We start from the raw sequence: 24,000 nt of genomic DNA, 5'->3' as shown, positions 1-24,000 counted from the left end.
ATTGTCTTTTGTGTATTGCATTTTTTGTACTTTTTGTATTGTCTTGTAACTTTGTGTCTGCACTGTCTTTTGTCCTGCACTGTCTTTTGTCCTGCACTGTCTTTTGTCCTGCACTGTCTTGTCTGTCTTGTTTGTCTTGTCCTGCATTGTTTGCACCAGGTTGCACAGTTGCACTTTATGTGGCTAAGACTACTTACAAGTCTTTAGCCCTGTCTTTGTTTTATGTAGCACTATGATCCTGGAGAAACATTGTCTCATTTCACTGTGTACTGCAACAGCTATATATGGTTGAAATGACAATAAAAGCTTCTTGACTTGACTTGACTTGACTTGACTTGTGTGTGTGTGTGTGTGTGTGTGTGTGTGTGTGTGTGTGTGTGCACGCGTCTCTGCCCTTCCCCCCTCTGCAGTATAAACTGTAATGAAAGTCAGCAGCTCCATTTTGTGACGAGTGAAAACTAAAAGATTTCAGGAGTAAAAACACAGTGAGTATCTAAAGCTCTAATATATAAACACACTGAAGTGACACTAGATGCAGAAGAGTTTTGTGGGTTTGTACTGAAGTTTTAATGTACACAGGTTGTTTTATAACTTGATAGTGTGACTATTTCCTGTAAGTGAACTCTGTGCTGATTCAGGGTTTAATTTCACACACCGATGTTGGAGTGAAGTAAACGTGTGTCCTGCTGTAATCTGGAGAAGGAGACATGACCTCCAACATGAGTGTGTCTGGAAAACAGGACTTAAAGAAAGACGAGAGGTGACTTACTTTTACATTCACCAGCAATAAATACACACTGTCTCATGGGAACACATCTGTATCTCTAAACACTCACTAGTTAACACAGGAACTCAACTTTGCTTTAAGGTGTTTAATAGCAGTGAATATACCACTGATCTGATCTAAGAACAGTTTAGACAAATCATTCACTGAGAGAAGAGTAAAAAGGTCTGTGTAATGTGGAGCATAAGAGCAGCATAGCTTTGAGTCACTGAACTCTACAGGCTTTAAGACCCAGCTGAGTCAGTTAGCTGTGATTGGGACTCCTGATATCAGTGTAATTCCTGACTTATGAAGCCTGTCTCTTGTTTGAATAAGTGTACAGACTGGATCTGAATTAAAAAGATGGAATTATTGGTGTTTAACAGGGGCGGTTCTAGACCTTTTTTAGGGTGGCTCCAGCCCCCATGTCTGTGATCTCAGCCGCCCTAAAACTTTAAGTATAATTTTTACTTTCAAAAATAAAAATTACGTTAAAATGCAGGACATGTCGTCGATGGGAAAGAAATTTATTTATCAGTTTGATCCAAGAGAGAATGTTTTTACTTTGCTTTTATGTGCGTGCGTTGTAGTCTTTCAAAAGTGCGTCATCAGCTGTCTGCTTTATTTGAATGGAGAAGCACAGGCACGCACAGTCAGAGCTGGAGGCATTTATCTATAACGTTAATCGGCGGAAAACCACAAAATGTCTTGTGAATATTTTTGTATTAATGACTGCATTCATTGGACACACTGTTCGTAGAGAAAGCAAACATACATGAACTGATTTGATTCAAGACTGGCATCATTACATCATGCATAAAATTTTGGTGTCCACTTTTGCCATTTTAAATAATACCATAACTTTTGGCTTACTATGTAGTCATATAATATATAATATAAAACTCTTCTTGTTTTAAATTCTCACTGAGGGCTAAGCCCCCTAAAGATGAAATCCTAGAACCGCCCCGGTGTTTAATGATGAACACATTGTTTAACAGTGCTGAGACAGCAGAGTATTAATTAATTCATTAATTCATCTTCTACCGCTTATCCAAACTACCTCGGGTCACGGGGAGACTGTGCCTATCTCAGGCATCATCGGGCATCAAGGCAGGATACACCCTGGACGGAGTGGCAACCCATAGGAAGGGCGCACACACACACACACACACTCTCATTCACTCACGCAATCACACACTACGGACAATTTTCCAGAGATGCCAATCAACCTACCATGCATGTCTTTGGACCGGGGGAGGAAACCGGAGTACCCGGAGGAAACCCCGAGGCACGGGGAGAACATGCAAACTCCACACACACATGGTGGAGGCAGGAATCGAACCCCGACCCTGGAGGTGTGAGGTGAATGTGCTAACCACTAAGCCACCGTGCCCCCAGAGTATTAATTATTGCTGATATTTCTGTTGTAATTCTAGAATGATGGAGGGAAAGAGATCAGACTCACCAGATCCCAGCTGTGTGTCCATGAAGAGTGACGAGTCAATGGAACATCCAATACACTTCAGAGACAGAGACAGTTCTACTGATGTGAGGTCAGTATAGTGAAGTGTTTTACAGCAGTTTTCCACCTGATCAAACTCACTCGTCTCATTATGAAGCCCTTCATGAGCTTTATCAGGTGTTGAAGCAGTAAAACACTAAACTGTGCAGTGCTGCAGCTCTCGGACTGGCAGTGAGGAAAAGTGCTTTAAGAGTTCAGTTCAGTCTGCAGTCCCTGAGCTGGAGGGTCTGTGGTGCTACAGAAGAACATTTAAACCTGGGACATTAATGGCAATATAAAGATTTTATTCATTTATTCAAACATTTGCTTCTAAACATGTTGGTGTCAGTTAGGAAATCCTAAAATCAGTGTATTGTGTTAAGAGGATAGTGTTAAATATGTGTCTCTGTATTTATTAGTGCGTGATTTGTGCAGCTATGAATACATATAGTCCATATTACATGATGTGTTTTGTTTGTTCACAGACCAAAAAAATCAAACATCAGCAGAAATCAGCTGGACTCTATTTTCAAGGTGTGTGTTGTTTTTAAAGTGTGTAATGTGTGTGTTGTGATCCCTTGTAATGTCTTGATGTGCAGCAGCATTAAGGGTAATCAGTTGTATGAGTTTTAAATGTGATAATAAAAAGAGACTTTTCTTCTTTTGATAAAATAAAAGCCTCTCTCACTGTGTAACATGATAATATTTAGATCTGTTCCTGTGTGTTTCTAACCAGGAGCTGGAACACAAAGTCATCACTCTGATAAAGAATGAGCTGAAGAGGTTTAGGAAGCTCCTGAGTCCAGATTACCCAGCATGCACTGAAAGGGAGGTGGAGGATGAGGAGGATCTGCACAGTGTCACAGAGGGAGCGCTGAAGATCACACTGCATGTCCTGAAGAACATGAACCACACAGATCTCGCTAACACACTGGACAACAGTAAGAGCTCTGAGTCATGACTTTATTCCATCAGGTTCACTTTAGAGAGAGGGAATAGTTTTAGATATGAACACTTTTAGTTTTAAATTTAATATCATGTTGTATCTGTTCATGGTCCAGCTTCAATAATATTTAGTACATCAGTCAGGAATTAATAACAGTGTTTGAACGATTTTGCATTATAACTATTTATTACTAAACTAGATATTACTTTGTTTATTAGAACTCGCCTCTGTGTATCAGCCAAAGTTGAAGTCCAGGCTGAGAGAGAAGTTTAAAAGAATTAATGAAGGAATCTCACAGCATGGAAGCTCAGCACTTCTGAATGAGATCTACACTGAGCTCTACATCACAGAGGGTTGGAGTGGAGACATCAGTAATGAACATGAGGTGAGACAGATTGAGGCAGCGTCCAGGAGACCAGCAACACAGGAGAAACCCATCAAATGTAATGAGATCTTTAAAGACAAGTCCATCAGAACTGTGCTGACTAAAGGAGTTGCTGGAATTGGAAAAACAGTTTCTGTGCAGAAGTTCATTCTGGACTGGGCTGAAGGAAAAGTAAATCAGGACGTCTTCTTCATGTTTCCATTTCCATTTAGAGAGCTGAATCTGATGAAGCAGCAAAATCTCAGTCTGATGAATCTTCTTCATGACTTTTTCCCAGAAATAAGAAAACTAGAATCAATACACTGTGACTCCTACAAAGTGGTGTTGATCTTTGATGGTCTGGATGAGTGTCGGCTTCCTCTAAATTTCCAGAAGAATGAGAGATTGTGTGATGTGACAGAGTCAGCCTCAGTGGATGTGCTGCTGACGAACCTCATCAAGGGGAATCTGCTTCCCTCTGCTCTCCTCTGGATAACCACAAGACCAGGAGCAGCCAATCAGATCCCTCCTGAGTGTGTAGACCAGGTAACAGAGGTACGAGGCTTCAGTGATCCTCAGAAAGAGGAGTACTTCAGGAAGAGGATCAGTGATCAGAGCCTGGCCAATAAAATCATTACTCACCTGAAGTCTTCAAGAAGCCTCAACATCATGTGCCACATCCCAGTCTTCTGCTGGATCTCAGCCACTGTTCTAGAGAGAATGTTGGGTGTAGCAAAGAGTGGAGAGATCCCCAAGACTCTGACTCAAATGTACACACACTTCCTGGTCTTTCAGATCAAACACAAGGACCAAAAGTACCATCAGAAATGTGACTCTGATCCTCAGCAGACCAGAGAGAATATCATGGCACTGGGAAAACTGGCTTTCCACCAGCTGGAGAAAGGAAACCTGATCTTCTATGAGGAAGACCTGAGAGAGTGTGACATTGATGTAAGAGAAGTGTCAGTGTACTCAGGAGTGTGTACCCAGATCTTCAGAGAGGAGTTTGGGCTTCACCTGGGGAAGGTGTTCAGCTTTGTACATCTGAGTGTTCAGGAGTTTCTGGCTGCTTTATATGTATTGATCGGCTTCATTTTAAGAAATACAAATGTGCTTGTGGGGCAAAGCACTGGACTTTTTAATTTCTTCAGAAATCCAAGCATGTCTGATCTCCTCAGGAGTTCAGTGGACAAGGCCTTACAGAGTGAGAATGGACACCTGGACCTGTTCCTCCGCTTCCTTCTGGGTCTCTCACTGGAGTCCAATCAAACTCTCTTACAAGACTTAATGCCACAAACAGGAAGCAGATTTCACAGCAAACACGAAACAGTGGAGTACATCAAGGAGAAGATCAGGGAGAATCCATCTCCAGAGAAATCCATCAATCTGTTCCACTGTCTGAATGAACTGAATGATGATTCTCTAGTGCAGGAAGTACAAACTTACCTGAACAGAGGAGGTAACAGTCATCTCATTAGAACCAGACTCTCTCCTGCTCAGTGGTCAGCTCTGGTGTTTGTGTTACTGAACTCAGAACAGGAGCTGGATGTGTTTAAGTTGAGTAAATATGATCCATCAGATGAAGGTCTTCTGAGGCTGCTGCCAGTGGTCAAAGCCTCCAGAAAAGCTGAGTGAGTATTTTTATTTATAAATGTATTACTGCATGGTTTGTTATTTTAATGTAACACTGAACTGCACTGTTTGGATTAATGTTTGTTAATAGTTCCTCTAATCATCTTTAAACAAACCTCTGGTACTTTTACAGAAGATTGTTTCACTTTTTACACTAACATGTTATATCTGAACTGAGGGCTGGGCCACATGGACAAAATCTTATAACATCATATGAGACATTTTATAGCTTTTATATATGAATCATGAAACATTTAGTGTTCTCTAAAATTTCTGTAAAAATATCTATACAAAATAACTGCATGCATTTAAGAACTAAAGACATTTCTGAACTAAACACCAGTAAAAGACTTTTTCTTTTCTGTTTATTTTGTGACATTTAACAAAACTCTCACAGATGAGAAAAACATAAGACTGACAAAATGGGATCAATATGGATAGAAAATATAAAAAGTAAATATTAAAACACTTTAATGTCCTTCGAGTATCTCTTTATGTTCAAGTTCCTCATCTTTTGTTGTGTGTGACACAGTGTTGTGGGGAGATTCACTCTGTCATGGCTTTTTTCATCAATTGTTCTTTCTAATAAAAATAAAACATAAATGCTTTTTAAAAATTTAACCCAATACGAAGGAAAAACAAAAGTCTCCTTCAGTCTGCACTACTGCTAAACTTTACCAAGGACTGAGCTCGTGGTAAATAAAACATCAATCATCATTTTGGACCTCGACACATTGGACAGACGAAGTGGGAAAATGTTCAACTGTTTGTAGAGGATGGATTTTAAATGTGACTTTTTATATGAAGATGTTTATTTTGATGGGGTTCTTTTTTTCTTTGCTTATCAAGTGTACAAGCAGGTAAAAAGAAAGAGGATGAATAATCTGTCACAGGTGAGTGTAGCGTCGTGACCGCTGTTATTAAAAAGTCCTGTTTTGTTCTTCTTGGAGCTCGACAAAGACACCAAACTGTTAATGACCGATCACATTCTTGTACTTCGTTATTTTTGTTAATCTGTTGTGGTTGAATTATAGACACTTTTTGTCTGGTTCACTGCATCAGAAGATGGTGGATGTGTTAAAAACAGACGGTGAACACAAACTTCATCTTACTGTTGAAGAGACATCAGGTTTCATTCTTTCGAAACTCTCTGTGGATTTTGGAGATTTGAAGCTGTAAACTGTGTTTGTATTTATAAGCAGCTGTAGTGAATCTATATTTTTGTTGTACAACGTTGTAACAGGCTGGTTTTGTTCCCTGTTCATCATTATGTACTGTTAAAATATTACACATTGGTACACCTCATTCTACCATGTCACTTATAGCCACCTGAAGCGCACCTACACAAATCCTTTAGTGTAACACACAGTAGTGTTGTGTTAGATTTTTACCTACAAGGTGGGTTAGATTTCCCTGCTATGTGTGTAGTCAGTGTTTTAGATTGAACAAACGAATATGTCTGTATGTTGATCCATCTAAAGCTAATACTTGTGTATACAGTGTCACTCATTTAAAGGTAAGAAGTTTGGCTTCGTTTATTTCTGATGCTGTGTACAGTCGTGCTGATGTGACATCACTCTGTAAACAGGGAAGGAGCTCAGATTTAAGAAGAAAACCCCACATTCACTTCTCAGTTGTTGAGGCATGAAAGACATGATCCCATTTACTCTGTGGAGAAAGAAGGGTTCACTAAGTTGTGTTGAAATAGTAACAGTGACATCTGTAGTAAACAGTACAATGTTCTTTCTAATATCCTTTATTTACATTGTTTATGATAGATGATAGATTTTTACACATCTATATTTTATAGAAAATACAAATCATGATAAAGAATCGTTTATAATTTAAAAAAAAATAATCTTTCTCTTTCTTTGGATGTATGTGAACATTCCACCTGTACTCAGGTCCACACCAAACACCTGAACCAGTGTGTGTGTAAAATCAGAGGTCTGGAGGTGACAGATTTGTACCTGTACGAGCAGAGACCAAAACACACCAACTGTTTTACCATCTCTGTGAAATCCAACATATAACTGAGTGTAAAGTACGACTAGTATTGTCATGTTATTAACTGGTAGTGTACAGCTCTATAATTCTTTATTTTCTGCAATAAAATGCACTTTATCTGCAGTGTTGGTTGTAGAAACCTGAACACAGATCAGAGTGTAGTGTTTGTAGGCTGCTCGCTCTCACATGTGTGTGTTATGTACATGACCTAATGGTCTTATAATAAATTGTAGCTGAGAGATTGTGGAGTGCAGAAAGACGTCCCTGCTCCTGTAAATGTGCTGATGTGGTGTCCTGTCCTCTGATTTGTGTGTGTGACACAAACACAATGACATTTCTGTTACATCTTCAACTTTAGCTGGATTATGGCTGTGTTTGTGTGTTTGAGATCAGTGTTCTGATATTTCATCATTTCTCTTCCAGTCTGTGTCTCAGTAATCTGACAGAGGAAAGCTGTAGAGTTCTGTCCTCAGTTCTCAGCTCAAACTCCTCCAGTCTGAGAAAACTGGACCTGAGTTACAATAAACTGCAGGATTCAGGAGTGAAGCTGCTCTCTGATGGACTGAAGGATCCACACTGTACACTGGAGATACTGAGGTGTCACACACACACGAACACACACGAACACACACACGAACACACACGAACACACACCACACACACACACAATATATATATAGATATATATATATATATATATATATATATATGTGTGTTTATATATGTTATATATTATTATATATATATGATGTTTACTAACTTATAGCTGGATTATATATATATATATATATATATATATATATATATATATATATATATATATATATATATATATATATATATATATATATAAAATCATTGATTATATATATATATATATATATATATATATATATATATATATATATATATATATATATATATATATATATATATAATCAAGCTATAAGTTAGTAAACATCAGCAAGGCATTTCTAACAGGCTTTATTTAATTTTATTTTATTATTTTAATAGGCTTTATATGTGTGTGTGTCTTCATGCACCCTCCCTGGTTACTGAAGATGTCTCCCTTTAAGTTATCACCTCAGCAAGGCCACATTCCATTTTCAGTTCTTATTGAACACCTGCACACAAACTCCCCTAAAGTTCCCATAACAGTTGGAATAAAAGCCTCTTGTTCTTTCTCCCTAGTCTTTCACACAGAATACTGTAAAAGCACATAACATTATATATAAACACTGATGATATTTAAAATTTCCACTACAACAGTTAGATACATGGTGAGACTTAAACCATGCCTAAAGCCACACAGAGTTTATCTTCCACTTCACTCCATTGTGAATGAGATGAGCAGAGATGGACTCATCAAACACATCAAACAGAAACTGCCCCCATACTGTAGGTGAAGCGTGTAATGGGGAAAACACTTGAGGGCAAGACAACATCAAATGTTTGCAAGGTGACTGCTGATGTGGTGTCCTGTCCTCTGATTTGTGTGTGTGACACAAACACAATGACATTTCTGTTACATCTTCAACTTTAGCTGGATTATGGCTGTTTGTGTGTGTTTGAGATCAGTGTTCTGATATTTCATCATTTCTCTTCCAGTCTGTGTCTCTGTAATCTGACAGAGGAAAGTTGTAGAGTTCTGTCCTCAGTTCTCAGCTCAAACTCCTCCAGTCTGAGAGAACTGAACCTGAGTTACAATAAACTGCTGCAGGATTCAGGAGTGAAGCTGCTCTCTGATGGACTGAAGAATCCACACTGTACACTGGAGAAACTGAGGTACACACACACACACACATGCACACACACACACATAATAAGTATATATATATATATATATATATATATATATATATATATATATATATATTATTATAATATATATATATATATATATATTATCAAGCTATAAGTTAGTAAACATCAGCAAGGCATTTTTAACAGGCTTTATTTAAAAGGCTTATTGAGTTTAATAAAAGTAAGATTGTTGCATTCTAAAGTCTTATAACAGACTTAATAGGAGCTTAGAATGTGAGAGGTTACAACATGAAGCATTAATTATCCTCTAAATAAATTCACATAGCATCATTTTTAAATAATTTCATAACAATTAGGGAGATTTAGATAGGTCACTTTCGAGTTTGAGAGTGTGGTGTCAGTAGAGGTATAAAACACACTCAGACTCAGAGTTGGTAGTAAAAGCAAAAGGCTTCTTCCATACAGTGCAAAGTCTACACAGTGAAGAGGCAAAAACAAGTGTGTGTGTGTGTGTGTACGTGTATTTGTGCGTGTGCGTGTGTGTGTGTACACGTGTGTGTGGGTTTATTTGTACATGATATTTAAAATTTCCACTACAACAGTTAGATACATGGTGAGACTTAAACCATGCCTAAAGCCACACAGAGTTTATCTTCCACTTCACTCCATTGTGAATGAGATGAGCAGAGATGGACTCATCAAACACATCAAACAGAAACTGCCCCCATACTGTAGGTGAAGCGTGTCCTGGGTAAGCACTTGAGGGCAAGACAACATCAAATGTTTGCAAGTTCACTGCAGTTTTCAGCAGTCTCACCCTGTATCTAACTCCCAAACTCAAAAGTAATCTTTCTAAATCTCTCTGATTATTATGAAATTTAAAAACGATGCTATGTGAATTTATTTAGAGGATAATTATTGCTTTGTGTTGTAACCTCTCACATTCTAAGCTCCTATTCTGTAAACAGGGCTTGATACTGTGGCTAGTGGTTTTCAAAGGGATAAGACTATCTAATCCTACTTGACCAGCTCTGAGCCTCAAACCAACACAACCAACACAGGTCCAGTATGGGAGATGGTGCCTTAATGATGACGCTAAAAAACATCTTAATGTCAGGTTTACATACTCTCTTGTGATGTGGTGAGAAATTACAGGATCCTTTTCTCCATGATGCGCATTCTTACTTGCCACATCTGTGCACAGATGTTCATTTTATATTTTTATCCTGATATTAGAACCGTGTGTTCAGGTAGACACTTTATTTCTCACTGATGGAAACACCTCAATTCACTATCAGACAAATAAATCAAACACTTCATCATTTCTCTTCCAGTCTGTTACAGTGTAATCTGACAGAGGAAAGCTGTAGAGTTCTGTCCTCAGTTCTCAGTTCAAACTCCTCCAGTCTGAGAGAACTGGACCTGAGTAACAATAAACTGCAGGATTCAGGAGTGAAGCTGCTCTCTGATGGACTGAAGAATCCACACTGTACACTGGAGAAACTGAGGTACACACACACACACACACACACACCACACACACACACACACACACACACACCACACACACACACACACACACACACACACACACACACACACACACACACACACACACACACACACACACACACACACACTGTGTTTAAGCTGCTTTGTAAATGTATTTAGTGAAGGTGACTGATGGATAAACACAGAGAGTGAGATCCACATCCTGGGAGCAGTGACACTAAAAAGCAGTTTGACTGAAGCTTCTTCTTATTAAAATTCACCTTAATGAAGTCAGCATTTGTTGATGATAAATAAATATTTGAGATAATATTAAAAATATTGTGGATGTCACAGGTAACAGTACAGTTCCTGTACAATAGGAGTGATTTGGTTACTAACTGTAATGGATAAAGGTTTTTTTTTTGTGAAATACATAAAGAGAGTGTTACATTAATCTAATCTACTTGGAATTAATGTATGTAGAAAAAGTTTTTCTGCATCTTCTTTACATTAAAATGGACAAACTTTTTCAGTGTTCCTCAAATGATAAAATGTGACTTTAGAGATATTATTGATGTGAGGAACAAAGCTGAGGTCAGAGTCGACTATTACACCCAGATTTCTAACCTGTATCCGAGCTCATTTTTCAATAAGTATTCTTTTTTTCTTTATCTCCTACAATTAATATCTCCATTTTATCCTGGTTTAACTGTATAAAGTTCTGTGACATCCAGTCAGATATTTCATTCAAGCATGTAATCAGTTTGTTAATTAGCTCTTGATTACACAGTGACACTGATATATAAACTTGTGTGTCAGCTACATAACTATAAAAACCGATTTCATGTGTATGACTTTGAATGAGTCGAACAAGAGACATGTAGAGGGAGAAAAGCAAGGCTTCTAAAATAGATCTTTATGGATCTCCAAATGAAATATCATATTGTTTTGATGAATGACTTCACAAATGACCCTAAAACTGTCTAGCACACAAGTATGATGTTAACCAATTTAGTACTGATCCTGAGAGACCTACCCAGTGTTCAAGTCTGTGTAGAAGAATATCCTGGTCTACAGAATCAAAATCTGCACTCAGGTCAAGAAGAACAAGAATGGAAAGTGATCAGAACTGGAACTTAGTTACAGATCATTTAAAACCCTGAGCAAATGCTGCACAGCACAGAACATTTGTATTTAGTGACACTAAAACTCTATAAAAGATAAATGGGAGTTATTGTGACTTATTAATGTAACAGCAGCTGAAGACCAAAATCTGGAAACAGTTTACAGGAAAGGTGAATTAGGAGTGAATGTGGTGAAGGGAAAGAAAACGGTTGGAAGGAGAGAAAAAAGAGATCTACACTGTGCCCAGGTTATCATGAACACTGTAATGACAAGTCTGCAAAATCCATGTGAAGAAGTTTTAATGAAGAAAAGATAAACAATCCAAAAACAGTAAGCAAAAGCAGGGTCAAAAAACAGGCAGAGTCTGAAATAACCGTAACAAACAGTCCATGAGGAGAACAAATCACATCCACAAATCTGAAGAAGCAATAATCCAGAGAGCAAAAACAGGGTCAATAGTGATAAATATCAACATCAGAAACAAAGCTAATTCACACCATATAGAAAAACGCATTTATTTGATCTGTGTATTGAGGGTATTATGTGATGTGTCTCTGTGTGTGAAGGTTATTAAAAAACACCACCAACAGTTTTATTGTCTCTGTGAAAATACTGAAAGATCTACATCACTTCTCACATCAAAACAGAGTACATTTATTTCCACAGTGTGTAGATCGGTGTACATTTCACACACATTTAATAACATACTAATACTCTAGTCCAGTGGTCTTCACTATTTTTTCACGTGAGCCACACTGATAGGACAAAGTCAATAGGAGAGCCACTTTCACCGCAAAGTATGCCAAGTTATTCAGTCTTAAATAGATTATCTGCTTAAATACAATGTACAATATTGCAATACAATAAGTACTCGAGTTGCGGATGATGCATGTGTAAGGGAATAAGCCCCCACCCCCCACCCCCCCACCCCCCCACCCAAGATTCAATTAATGTTTTGTTTATTTTTTTTATGCTTATGATTGTTAACTGATTGTATTGTTCCTGCTGATGACATTTGTTTCTTCTGGGTTTTGTAATGTTTTGGTTTTTTTTTCATGTTCCCATATTTGTGTCTGTGTCTTTAAAAAAACCGGAGCTCGACAGACAGGTGTTATTAGAGGAAGAGCGCGAGAATGCGAGATGCGGAAGTGCAGTAATATACTGATCCACGTTGTGCTCACAAAGTTTTGAAATAAACGAACCATTTGTCTAAATATCAACACACTTGTGGACCTTGTGTGTAACAAAATTGGCGAGCCAGCCAGGAGATTTCCTACATGAAAATAGCGAGAGTGCGGCTTCAATAGTGTGCGCGTGAGTGAAAAAGATCAACGCGGAAAACGGAGATGGATCTTCGGCAGCTGCACGAGGAGCTTGGCGCGGAGTTACCGCACCTGACGTGGGATCAGCTTAAAGAATTGGCTGAATTTGCAAAAGTTCCTGTGGATAAGGTTGCCTTATCTCTAATCTCTAATCAATGAAGAGCTTGATGTAGTTATTGAGAAGGAAGATAAGGAGGCAGTACGTCAGTTTATTGGAGATGTTTTGGGATTAATAAAACGGATGAAAAATGAAAATGCTCGGGAGGCAGAAAAAGTTTAAGCGAGGACGAAGATGAGCTGGCAAAATTAAAAAAACAATATGCAGACCTCCAGTTGATGTTTCAGAGTTCCACAAAATCATTGGAGAGTGAAATTACGACGCTTAGTGATCAAGTAAAGAAAAAAGAGAGCCGGTCTGCCTGAGCGATAAATTTATTGATGCCGAGCCTCAGCCATCAAGAGTGCCAGAAGTGACCATCAGTGCCAGAAGTGACCATGTCATACACAAATTTGATGCATCAGATAGACAGTGGAGTTCAAAAAGGACATGCTGAGACAGAAATTGTGGATTCTGTTTTAAGATCTATCACTCCTGGCCTAAGCCTTCGAGATATGCTTGAAATTAAAAGCAATTTGACACTTCCCCAATTAAAGATTATCCTAAAAGGCCATTTCAAAGAGGATAGGCCCACTGATTTGTACCACAAACTGATAAACATCACACAAGATAACTGGGAATCTCCTCAAACTTCTTGTTCAGGGCCATAGAACTGAAAGAGAGACTTCTGATTGAATCCAAAGATGGTGAGGCCGAGGAGCAGTATAGTGTTGAGCTGATTCAAAAGAAGTTCTTACGGTCTGTCAGTACGGGTCTCATAAGTGACCACATAAAATTTCAGTTGAAAGTTGACTTGGAAAAGCAAAGTATTACAGATGAAGAGCTCATCGAGAGGATGAATGATGCTGCAGGTATTGAAACAGAAAGACAACAGAAACAAAAGAAAAATGCATGTGCAAAAGTGACAAAAGTAAATGAGCTCCAGGCTGATGTACAAGCACTACAAAGATTGGATAGACAAGTAGAAGCAACAGATAATGGACATAAACTCTGGGACGGGGCAGCGGCTAGAGGCAAAGAACAGAAGAGTCAGAGCCCCTCCTCCAAACGAGAAGCTGAGTTGTTCGAACTTGTCAAACAGTTAAAAGAGGAGATAGCAGAAATCAAAAAGAGCATCCATGAATCACAACCATCCTTTCGTTATGGTTGTCCATCCTCTAGAAAGATATGTACTGTAAACTATATGTCAAGACAGTGGGAACAGTGAGCAGTGTAATCATTGTTTTAAATTTGGTCAGCAGGGACACTTGTCAAAGGGTTGTAGGGCACAAAGACATACAGTTAATGTGGACCAAGTAATTGCAGTTGATCAAATGGAGCTTCACACTCAAACACAGAGAAGGGATGAACCATGCAACATTGTTGCTGAGCTGCTCAACAAAAGCATAAAACATCTAGAACAGCAAGTAGATGCAAAGCAGCAATTTGCAAGTGCAAGCAGGCTAGAAGGATCCATCTACACAGCCCACCTCTCTCCTAAGTGTAAAGCTCAGCTGCTGAACTTGGTGGGAAAGAAATGTACTGTCAAGTGTTTGTTGGATGGGGTTCCTACTCAAGCATTGTGGGATACTGGTTCACAGGTCTGTCTGATAAATGAACAGTGGCATAAAGAGCATCTACCTCATGTAAAAGTAAGAGGCACAGAGGAAATCCTCGGACCTGGAACATTGATGGGCAGGGCTGTGAATAAGACAGACATCCCCTTTAGCGGATGGATTGAGGTAAAGTTCCAGCTGGACACCTCTAATACATCTAAGGCTTTAAGACACCTCTAATACAGCTACTTGTGCCACTGTTGGTATCAAAGACACCTGGTGTGGCAGAAGAGCCAATCATTGGGTATAATGTTATTGAACATCTTTTCAGCAAGAGAAAGAACAACCATCTCAAGCTACCATAAATACATTGACTGCAGCCTTGTCAGTGGATTGTAAAAGGGCCGAGGGGCTCATACGAGTGGTCAAACAGGGAGACTCCAGCACTTGTGAGGGAACAGTTAGAGGAAGCAAACAAAGAACAAAAATAACACCTGATGAGACAAAAATGGTAAAGTGTTCTGTGTGGACTTTTCCTCTGACATGTAACCAGGAGATGTTGTTTGTTCCAGTTGAGAGTCCTGAGTGGGCTCACTGAGAATGTAGTCAGGCTCCAGAGAGGCACCTGGTCAAAGGCCCTCATCCCAGTACTGTATGTAATGATACATGCCATGACATTACACTTCAACCACGCACCGTGTTAGGCCATGTACAGAGTGTAAAAGCGATCTACCCTGCTGCTGCAAAACCTGTGGAGATAGAAGACTCAGTGGAACACAGCATGAAATCACCAGCAGTAGAAAACACCATAACAACCAAAGAGTTGAACTCAGGATCGATGACCCAGTGTAAGGGAGATCTATGGGACCCACTTGTTCCAGTTAACCACTTGTCACCTCAACGGCAGGAAGAGGTGAGGAAACTGCTGAGGGAGGAATGTGCTGCTTTCTCCAAAGATCATCAAGATGTAGGTTGTATTCCATCGCTGGAGTTGAAAATCAGACTTAAAGACACAACACCATTCAAGCGAACATACATGTCTGTGCCAAAACCACTAAATAAGGAAGTCAAAGAGTATTTGGAAGTCCTCTTAAACTGCGGCTGGATCACAAAATCAAGATCTGAATATTCTTCGCCCATTGTCTGTGTGAGGAAGAAAGATGGAAGTCTACGACTGTGTTGTGACTATCGCGAATTGAATCAGAAAAGCATACCAGACCATCATCCAATTCCTTGCATCCAGGACATGCTTGATAGTCTCAGTGGAAGCGCATGGTTCTCCATCTTAGACCAAGGAAAAGCCTACCAGCAAGGGTTTATGGAGGAGAGCAGCCGTCCAGTGACTGCATTCATTACACCCTGGGGCCTATATGAATGGATCCAAATTCCATTTGGTCTGTCTTCGGCACCCACAGAATTCCAACGTTGCATAGAGGAGTGTTTAGTAGGGCTGAGAGATGAAATATGTCAACCATACTTGGATGACAACCTTGTGCACAGCAAAACCTTTGACGACCATCTCAATGACCTACGGAAAATCTTGCGTCGCTATCAACAGCATGGGATCAAGCTGACAGCAAGGAAATGTGAGGTCTTTAAGAGTCAAATGAGGTTCCTGGGAAGACTGTTGTCCAAAGATGGATATACCATGGACCCTGCTGACATAGCACCGGTACAGGCCTTAAGAGAGAGGACACCAAAAACAGTAGGAAATGTTAAGAAATTGTTAGGATTTGTATCATATTTCCGCTCATATATCCCAAACTTCTCTAGGATAGCTACTCCACTCTATGACCTTCTGAGCCAGGAAAAGGGTCCATGCCAGACAAAACCTAAAAGTAAAGTGAGAGCCGTTCGGAAAGGGAACAGCCAGGGACAGCTCCCCTCAAACCATCCTATTATTTGGACGCCAGAGCATCAGAAGGTTCTGTCCCAGTTGATCGGTCTTCTTTCACAACCACCTATTCTGGGTTATCCCAATTTTGAAGAACCATTCAGTCTTCACGGGGCACGGTGGCTTAGTGGTTAGCACGTTCGCCTCACACCTCCAGGGTCGGGGTTCGATTCCCGCCTCCACCTTGTGTGTGTGGAGTTTGCATGTTCTCCCCGTGCCTCGGGGTTTCCTCCGGGTACTCCGGTTTCCTCCCCCGGTCCAAAGACATGCATGGTAGGTTGATTGGCATCTCTGGAAAATTGTCCCTAGTGTGTGATTGCGTGAGTGAATGAGTGTGTGTGTGCCCTGTGATGGGTTGGCACTCTGTCCAGGGTGTATCCTGCCTTGATGCCCGATGACGCCTGAGATAGGCACAGGCTCCCCGTGACCCGAGGTAGTTCGGATAAGCGGTAGAAAATGAATGAATTCAGTCTTCACTGTGATGCATCCCACGAAGGCCTGGGGGCGGTTTTGTATGAAAGACACGAGGGCAAGTTATGGGTCATTGCTTATGGATCAAGGACATTAACAGCCCCAGAGAAAAATTACCATCTTCATTCTGGGAAGCTCGAATTCTTGGCCATGAAGTGGGCAATATGTGAACGCTTCAGGGACTACCTATACTATACCCCTTCATTTGTTGTATACACCGACAACAATCCATTAACCTACGTGCTCACGACAGCCAAACTAAATGCTACCACACATCGCTGGGTCGCCGAGCTGGCCGATTTTAATTTTGTTATTAAGTATCGTCCAGGAAAAGCCAACTTAGATGCAGATGGTTTGTATCGTATGCCGCTGGAAATGGAGGAATATATGCAGAGGTGTTCAGAAGAAGTGAGTCCAGATGTCATAAGCTGTGTAACCAAGGCCCTCAGTATCCAGTCAAAAGAACACACTCGTGGATGTGTCCAGTAACTATTGAGACAGCGCTGTGTGAGGAAAGGAATGGCCCATTAGCGTTCAGCTGGACGACACTGAGAGAAGCCCAAGAAGAGGATCCAGTGATCAGAAAAGTGCTGGGTTGCATAGAGAAAGGCAAATGGCCGAAAGATGGAGAATGGAGTGGTCATGATGGTCGGTCAGTACTGATGAGAGAAAGGAAAAAGTTGGTCCTGGATGAGCATAGAGTTTTGTACAGGAAAACTGCAACCCGTTCACAGCTTGTACTGCCCAAGAAATTTCACGGTTTGGTTTTTAAAGAGTTGCATGAGAACATGGGTTATCTCGGTGTAGAGAGGACGCTTAACCTGATAAGAGACAGATTTTACTGGCCACACCTGCAAAAGGATTTTGAACATCATGTCTTAAGAGTGTGTCGTTGTTTGAAGACGAAACGCCCCAACAAGCCAAACTGAGCACCACTCACCTCCATTGAAACAACACACACTTTTGAGCTGGTTTCAGTTGACTTCCTCCACCTGGAGAGATGCAGAGGTGGATACGAGTATATTTTGGTTGTCATGGACCATTTTACACGCTTTGCCCAAGCCTATGCATGCCGCAATAAATCAGCCAAGACAGCAGCCCAAAAGATCTTTGGGGATTTTGTGTTAAAATTTGGGTTCCCTACAAGGCTGCATCATGATCAGGGGAAGGAGTTTGAAAACCAATTGTTTGCACAACTTCAGCAGCACAGTGGTATTAAAGGTGCCCGAACGACACCCTACCATCCACAGGGGAATGGGCAGGTCGAGCGATTCAATCAAACACTCCTATCGATGTTACGGAATTTGACTGACAGGGAAAAAGCTGATTGGAAGAACTCCCTTTCCCAAGTTGTTCATGCATACAACTGCACACGCAATGAAGCCACAGGATTTGCACCTTACTACCTGATGTTTGGACATCACCCAAGGCTTCCAATTGATATAATGTTCAACCTGACTCCCGGGGAACAATCAACATCGCATCATGAATATGTGAAAAATTGGAGGAAACGAATGGATCAGGCCTATCAGCTGGCTTCGGAAGCATCAAAGGTGGAGGCTGTAAAGGCCAAGAGCAGATATGACAATAAGATCTATGGAGCAGAGTTACAGCCTGGTTGCAGAGTTCTCATTAGGAATATGACAGAAAGAGGGGGCCCAGGAAAACTTAGATCGTATTGGGAGGAACATGTCCATGTGGTCCAGAAAAAGAGATCAGAGTACCCTGTCTAAGAGGTGCACCCTGAAACAGGACAAGGGCGAGTCAGGGTCCTTCACCGTAACATGCTTCTTCCTTGTGAATTCCTGCCAGTAGAAGATGCCAAAGTCATTCAGAAAAGGGCAGTTAAATTAAAAAACAGCAAAAATAACACCAAGCAGCAGGCGAGAGACAGTAGCTCAGAGGATGAGAGTGACTGGATTGGATTTCAGGGTACTTTTAGTACTGGTCAGTTCCACAAACAGCTTCGTCCTGATGCTAAAGAGTTCTACCCAGGAACTACAGTACAAATGAACCTGCAGAAATGGACAGCTCATCAACAGAACCAGCCGAGCATCATGAGAAAGGAATGGAAGAGGGAGAAGAGGAAGGAATAAGTGTGTCTGAAGAAGAACAGTCCTCAGAGACAGAGGAAGTGGTGAGATCTGAGAGGGAACCAGAGCTGCTAAGGACTGAGTCAAATGAAGACACCCGCGAGCTAGATGAAGATGGGGTCCAGAGGCTAGAACCTGCATTGCCACAGAGGTTATATCCTTTGAGAAAAAGAAAGCAAAAGCAGACATTTACGTACCACACACTAGGACAACCTACACTAGAATAGTCTAAATCACAAGCATTACACGCATACACTTACAGACAGGCACACACATTCATCCATACTGACGAACACATACATACGTACCTATACATGCATACACATTTTCAGGAAGGGATACATGTGGAGGGAAAGAAAACATTCACTCTACTTATTTTTTTTTATGTTATTTGATGTATAGCATTTTAAGATACAAGTTACAGATACAATTGATGTGTTAGGAGTGAAAATTGTTGAATTTTCCGTTGACCCTGTTTAATCAGACATGATGATGACATACCGGTGAGAGTATGGCAATAGAAAGTCGTGTACAAGAGTAAGATCTGGAAGAAGTGCCATAAGAGACTGAATTGCGTTAAAACGTGCCACATACCGGTTATTAATCTAGTAGGGTTGTTTGAGTTGATGGTATAAAAGACCTGCAGAAGGATATTGCTGTAGCTGATTTCATGGTGCACAATGATGTGAGCTACAGACACATTACAAGAACATAGGAGATATTTGTATATGTGATTTTGGCTAAGCCAACATTGTATCCTTGCATAACTATTGCATAACTTGCGGCTCAACCTACACGTCTCAGATGTTGGGATTAAACGGGATGACGGGGACGACATCATTTTTGGAGGGGAGAGTGTAAGGGAATAAGCCCCCCCCCAAGATTCAATTAATGTTTTGTTTATTTTTTTATGCTTATGATTGTTAACTGATTGTATTGTTCCTGCTGATGACATTTGTTTCTTCTGGGTTTTGTAATGTTTTGGGTTTTTTTTCATGTTCCCTTAGTTGAACATATTTGTGTCTGTGTCTTTAAAAAACCGGAGCTCGACAGACAGGTGTTATTAGAGGAAGAGCGCGAGAATGCGAGATGCGGAAGTGCAGTAATATACTGATCCACGTTGTGCTCACGAAGTTTTGAAATAAACGAACCATTTGTCTAAATATCAACACACTTGTGGACCTTGTGTGTAACACATGCTCCCCATCAGTTACCTCTTTTGTCACTGTCACATTGCTTTGTTGCTGTTTATTTTGTGCGCGGGATTGTTTTATAAGAAATCGATCCATTTTTTAGTCCGTGTGTACAGTAAACAGTGAGTCAGTGACGAGTCAAATAATGTATATAAATATGTAGCGATTTTGGCTCGCAAAGCAAGGTAAATATTTATAAGTAATTATAACGTGTTATAGGGGGCACGGTGGCTTAGTGGTTAGCGTGAGAAACCGCTAGAAAAACTGCGAGAAAAAATAAGGAGAAAGAAACAAAAATGAAACACAAAACAAAATGCATTTACATTAGGGAAGTGAAAAACATAATTTTGTATACATCCTGACATCAGACCTTAAAAGGACATACAGCCTTAGAACAGGTATACATTAACATGCCAGGATCGGTAATCAAAGTGTAACTGATGTTAATCCAGTGTTGTGTTCTGATACCTAAATAAAATACACCCTTTTCAGGAAAGTAAGGAGCAAATAATTTTAAGTCAGGCAAGCCTTAACAGAAGAAACACATTACAACAGGGTTATAAGAATAAGAATCTTAGAGTATCTTATCTACTTGTTTTATTAGTAAAAGGAATGTCCCATTGTGTTGTGTGTGTGTGCGTGTGTGTGTGTGTGTGTGCGCGTGTGTGTGTGTGTGTCTGGTTGAGGTCCCTATGAGTTCAATCAGAGAAACAGCGTGGTCTTATCTGGTCTTTGTGTAGGATCCCAGACCTCCTGGAGCCAGGTGTGTGTGACACTGTGGAATGTGGCCCTCAATAAAATCGTAAAACTGGGTTGCTCATTGGTTGATTGAAGAGTAGATGCCGAAGTTTAGGGTGCCTAGGATATGAAATCTAAATGACTTGTACCAGACGCTACAAATATATATTATTATTTGTAATAGAGCACATTCGTTTTTCTATGCTTCCCTGATTGTTTTTAATGTTACTTAAATAAAAATAAGTTTTAACCACATGATCATATCATCGTATTATTTACTGCCATGCGAGCCGCATATTAAAGCTTGGCGAGCCGCAGGAGGCTCACGAGCCGCGCAATGAGTAACACTGCTCTAGTCAAAGTGTTGAACAGCATTTAAATAAAGATGTCGTGACAAAAAGAAGTAATTAATAAACCAGCTTTTATCCTCCAGAAACATTACACTGGTCTCTAAATAGCTCTAACAGTGTGCTCTAAATCTTCTGTCAGCTCAGGTGTTTCCCAAAAAAGAGTAAATACTCCTACACACACACACACACACACACACACACAATACTACTCCTGTTTACAGCGAGGTCAATAAATTAATTTCTCTGGTGTTATCTGTCCATGAGGACAGATAACACCAGAGAAATTAATTTTTGTGTTACAAAGTAAAAGTTTGCACAGATCAACACACTGAACACACTGTAATGAAGCAGTAAAAGACAGTGTGTAAATGTGTAAATGTTCTCCAGCAGAACTTTCCCCAGAGCTGCTGAACACACTGTATGAAAATCTCTCTGCTAGAAATAAAGAGACGTGTTTGTTCAGAGTGACCTCTCTGTTATTATCTTCTTTCAGAAAGTTAAATACATCGTCTCATATGAGCTGAGACACATGGATCTGTCCAAGAGCAGTCTGAGTTTATACACAGATGTTCATTTTATATTTTTATCCTGATATTAGAACCGTGTGTTCAGGTAGACACTTTATTTCTGACTGATGGAAACACCTCAATTCACTATCAGACAAATAAATCAAACACTTCATTATTTCTCTTCCAGTCTGTGTCTCTGTAATCTGACAGAGGAAAGCTGTAGAGTTTTGTCCTCAGTTCTCAGCTCAAACTCCTCCAGTCTGAGAGAACTGGACCTGAGTGTCAATAAAATGCAGGATTCAGGAGTGAAGCTGCTCTCTGATCTACTGAAGGATCCACACTGTAAACTGGAGACACTACAGTGAGTTACTGACTTACTGTCTCTTTACTGTATGATATCGAGTAATATTCACTGTGTGCTGTAAAATGTCACATCTAATGTGTGTATTTATGCTTCTGTTGTTCATAAGCAATGTGTTTAAATTTGTCTGTAATTCTGTCCTGTTGTGTTTTTCAGCATTAAGGATAAGAAACTCACCAGGTCTGGTGTATGACAGGAGTCTCTCCTCAGACATTTTTTCCAGGATAAATCAGTTATGGTGGTAAAGCGTTAGAACACGTCCCAAATTTCCAGCAGTTTGGGAGCTGAATCATTCATATTCAGATGTAGAAGATCCATAACAATAACTGTGACTGATCCTTCAGCATCTACACACAACACGGAGATATCATCACATCATCACACTGATTACACAAATACACATCCATGTGTTACAGATGTTTATAGATTATTTTCACCTCTTTAATTGTATCTCAAATGTGTTTCTCCACAGATGATTGACTCACAGTTGTGATCTTGATTTATTTATTTTCCTTTAAAAGTGTCTTCTTTTCAAACCCTTTTAAAATCGTTATTAAAATTCCTTTAAACATTAAAGGAATCTTCTTTTTTGTGTAGTTGAACTTTTTTCTTAATTTCCTAATGACATTTTTTATCTTGGTTGTATCTTGTTTTTATATAATTTAACTTCTTTTTTTTCCTCTTTCCACCATATATTTTGCTTTATTTCTTCATTTTGCCCCCTTCGAGTTCTTTCTCTTCCCTTTTTTATATTTTTGTTCTCTTTGGCTAATTCATTCTCTAATTTTTTAAAATGTACTTTTACTTGTTATTTCTCTTTTCTTTCTTTCTAAAAATGTAACATTATCTTCCTCATTCATTTCATTTCCTTTTTTCTTTTTCTATAATTTCTCTAATCTTAAAATCATAGTCGTTTTTCTTTAAACTTTCTGTATTTAGAATCCATACACTTTGTCCCCTTTCTACATTATTCCAGTCTTAAAAAATAAAAACTCATGATACTCAAACTTGTTTCCTTATATCTGATTTTGTCTGTAAAGTTTTCTACATTTCTTGTACATAAAATAAAGTCAATCCTTGTCCTGCAAGTTTTTCACTATATCTCTTCTTTTCTTCCTACATTTCTCTCTCTCCACACGTCTATCAGGTTGTTTTCACTCATTAGATCCTTTAGATCTTTTCTCTCTGTATCTGATTTAATAATCATCCATCTGCCATATCGAGTTTAGCTTCACTCTCCTGACTGCTGCCACTGAATAATAAAATGATGTTGTTACAGAATTCAAACAGTAAAGTAAATGAATGTCTTTGTCAAAATCTTACAGCACCTGGTATTCCCAGGCAGTCGCACATCCAAGTACTAACCAGGCCCGACTCTGCTTAGCTTCCGAGATCAGACGAGATCAAGCGTTCACAGGTTGGTTTGGCTGCAACAAAACAGTTAATCAGTTAGACATGTAATTTTCTATTAAATAATAACAGTCCGTAATTGTCATGGTCGGCGCACCTGCCTCGCCTCCCAACCGTCAACACAGAGAAGCGTCTCCGGATCACCAGCCTACAGTAATTGATCTCATAGGACTTTTGTATAAAATACAGTAAATAGTGTGTGTTGTCAAGATTGAGATCCAGTGTGTATCACAATGACAAAAAGTCTAAAACAAATAAACATCCCAAAATAACCTGTTAAAATGTCCAGCAATGCTTACAGTGTTAAAAGTCTTATAAAATAGTTACTATTCTTCTGCATGAAGTGTTTTCTGTAGTGTGGGTTGTATCATTTTTATAATAAAGAAATCTTTATACACTGATGATACCATTCC

The 24,000-nt window shown here is 39.6% G+C and overlaps 1 protein-coding gene and 1 pseudogene across 4 annotated transcripts; one reads left to right on the top strand and one right to left on the bottom strand.

Moving 5' to 3' along the window:
- Positions 1-415: 415 nt before the first annotated feature.
- LOC132844198 (NACHT, LRR and PYD domains-containing protein 12-like) lies at positions 416-23,265 on the top strand. Of its 4 annotated transcripts, XM_060867406.1 has the most exons (11): positions 417-485; positions 639-760; positions 2,200-2,316; positions 2,750-2,798; positions 3,001-3,205; positions 3,429-5,205; positions 7,637-7,810; positions 8,822-8,998; positions 10,312-10,485; positions 22,004-22,177; positions 22,334-23,265. In XM_060867406.1, exons 2-11 carry the CDS (start codon positions 708-710, stop codon positions 22,368-22,370), a joined length of 2,937 nt encoding a protein of 978 aa, XP_060723389.1. In that variant the 5' UTR covers positions 417-485; positions 639-707; the 3' UTR covers positions 22,371-23,265. The 4 variants fall into 4 exon arrangements, with proteins under 4 accessions (XP_060723390.1, XP_060723389.1, XP_060723393.1 ...); XM_060867407.1 differs by lacking the exon at positions 639-760 and having other exon boundaries at positions 416-485; XM_060867409.1 differs by lacking the exons at positions 417-485; positions 639-760 and adding an exon at positions 2,051-2,125.
- A 228-nt stretch (positions 23,266-23,493) lies between these two features.
- LOC132845092 (5S ribosomal RNA) lies at positions 23,494-23,612 on the bottom strand (annotated as a pseudogene).
- Positions 23,613-24,000: the final 388 nt, after the last annotated feature.

This window comes from Tachysurus vachellii, chromosome 4 (assembly GCF_030014155.1).
Source record: "Tachysurus vachellii isolate PV-2020 chromosome 4, HZAU_Pvac_v1, whole genome shotgun sequence".
NCBI classification, from domain to species: Eukaryota; Metazoa; Chordata; class Actinopteri; order Siluriformes; family Bagridae; genus Tachysurus; species Tachysurus vachellii.
Note: the sequence above shows the minus strand (reverse complement) of the source record. Positions and strands in the feature narration are given on the sequence as shown.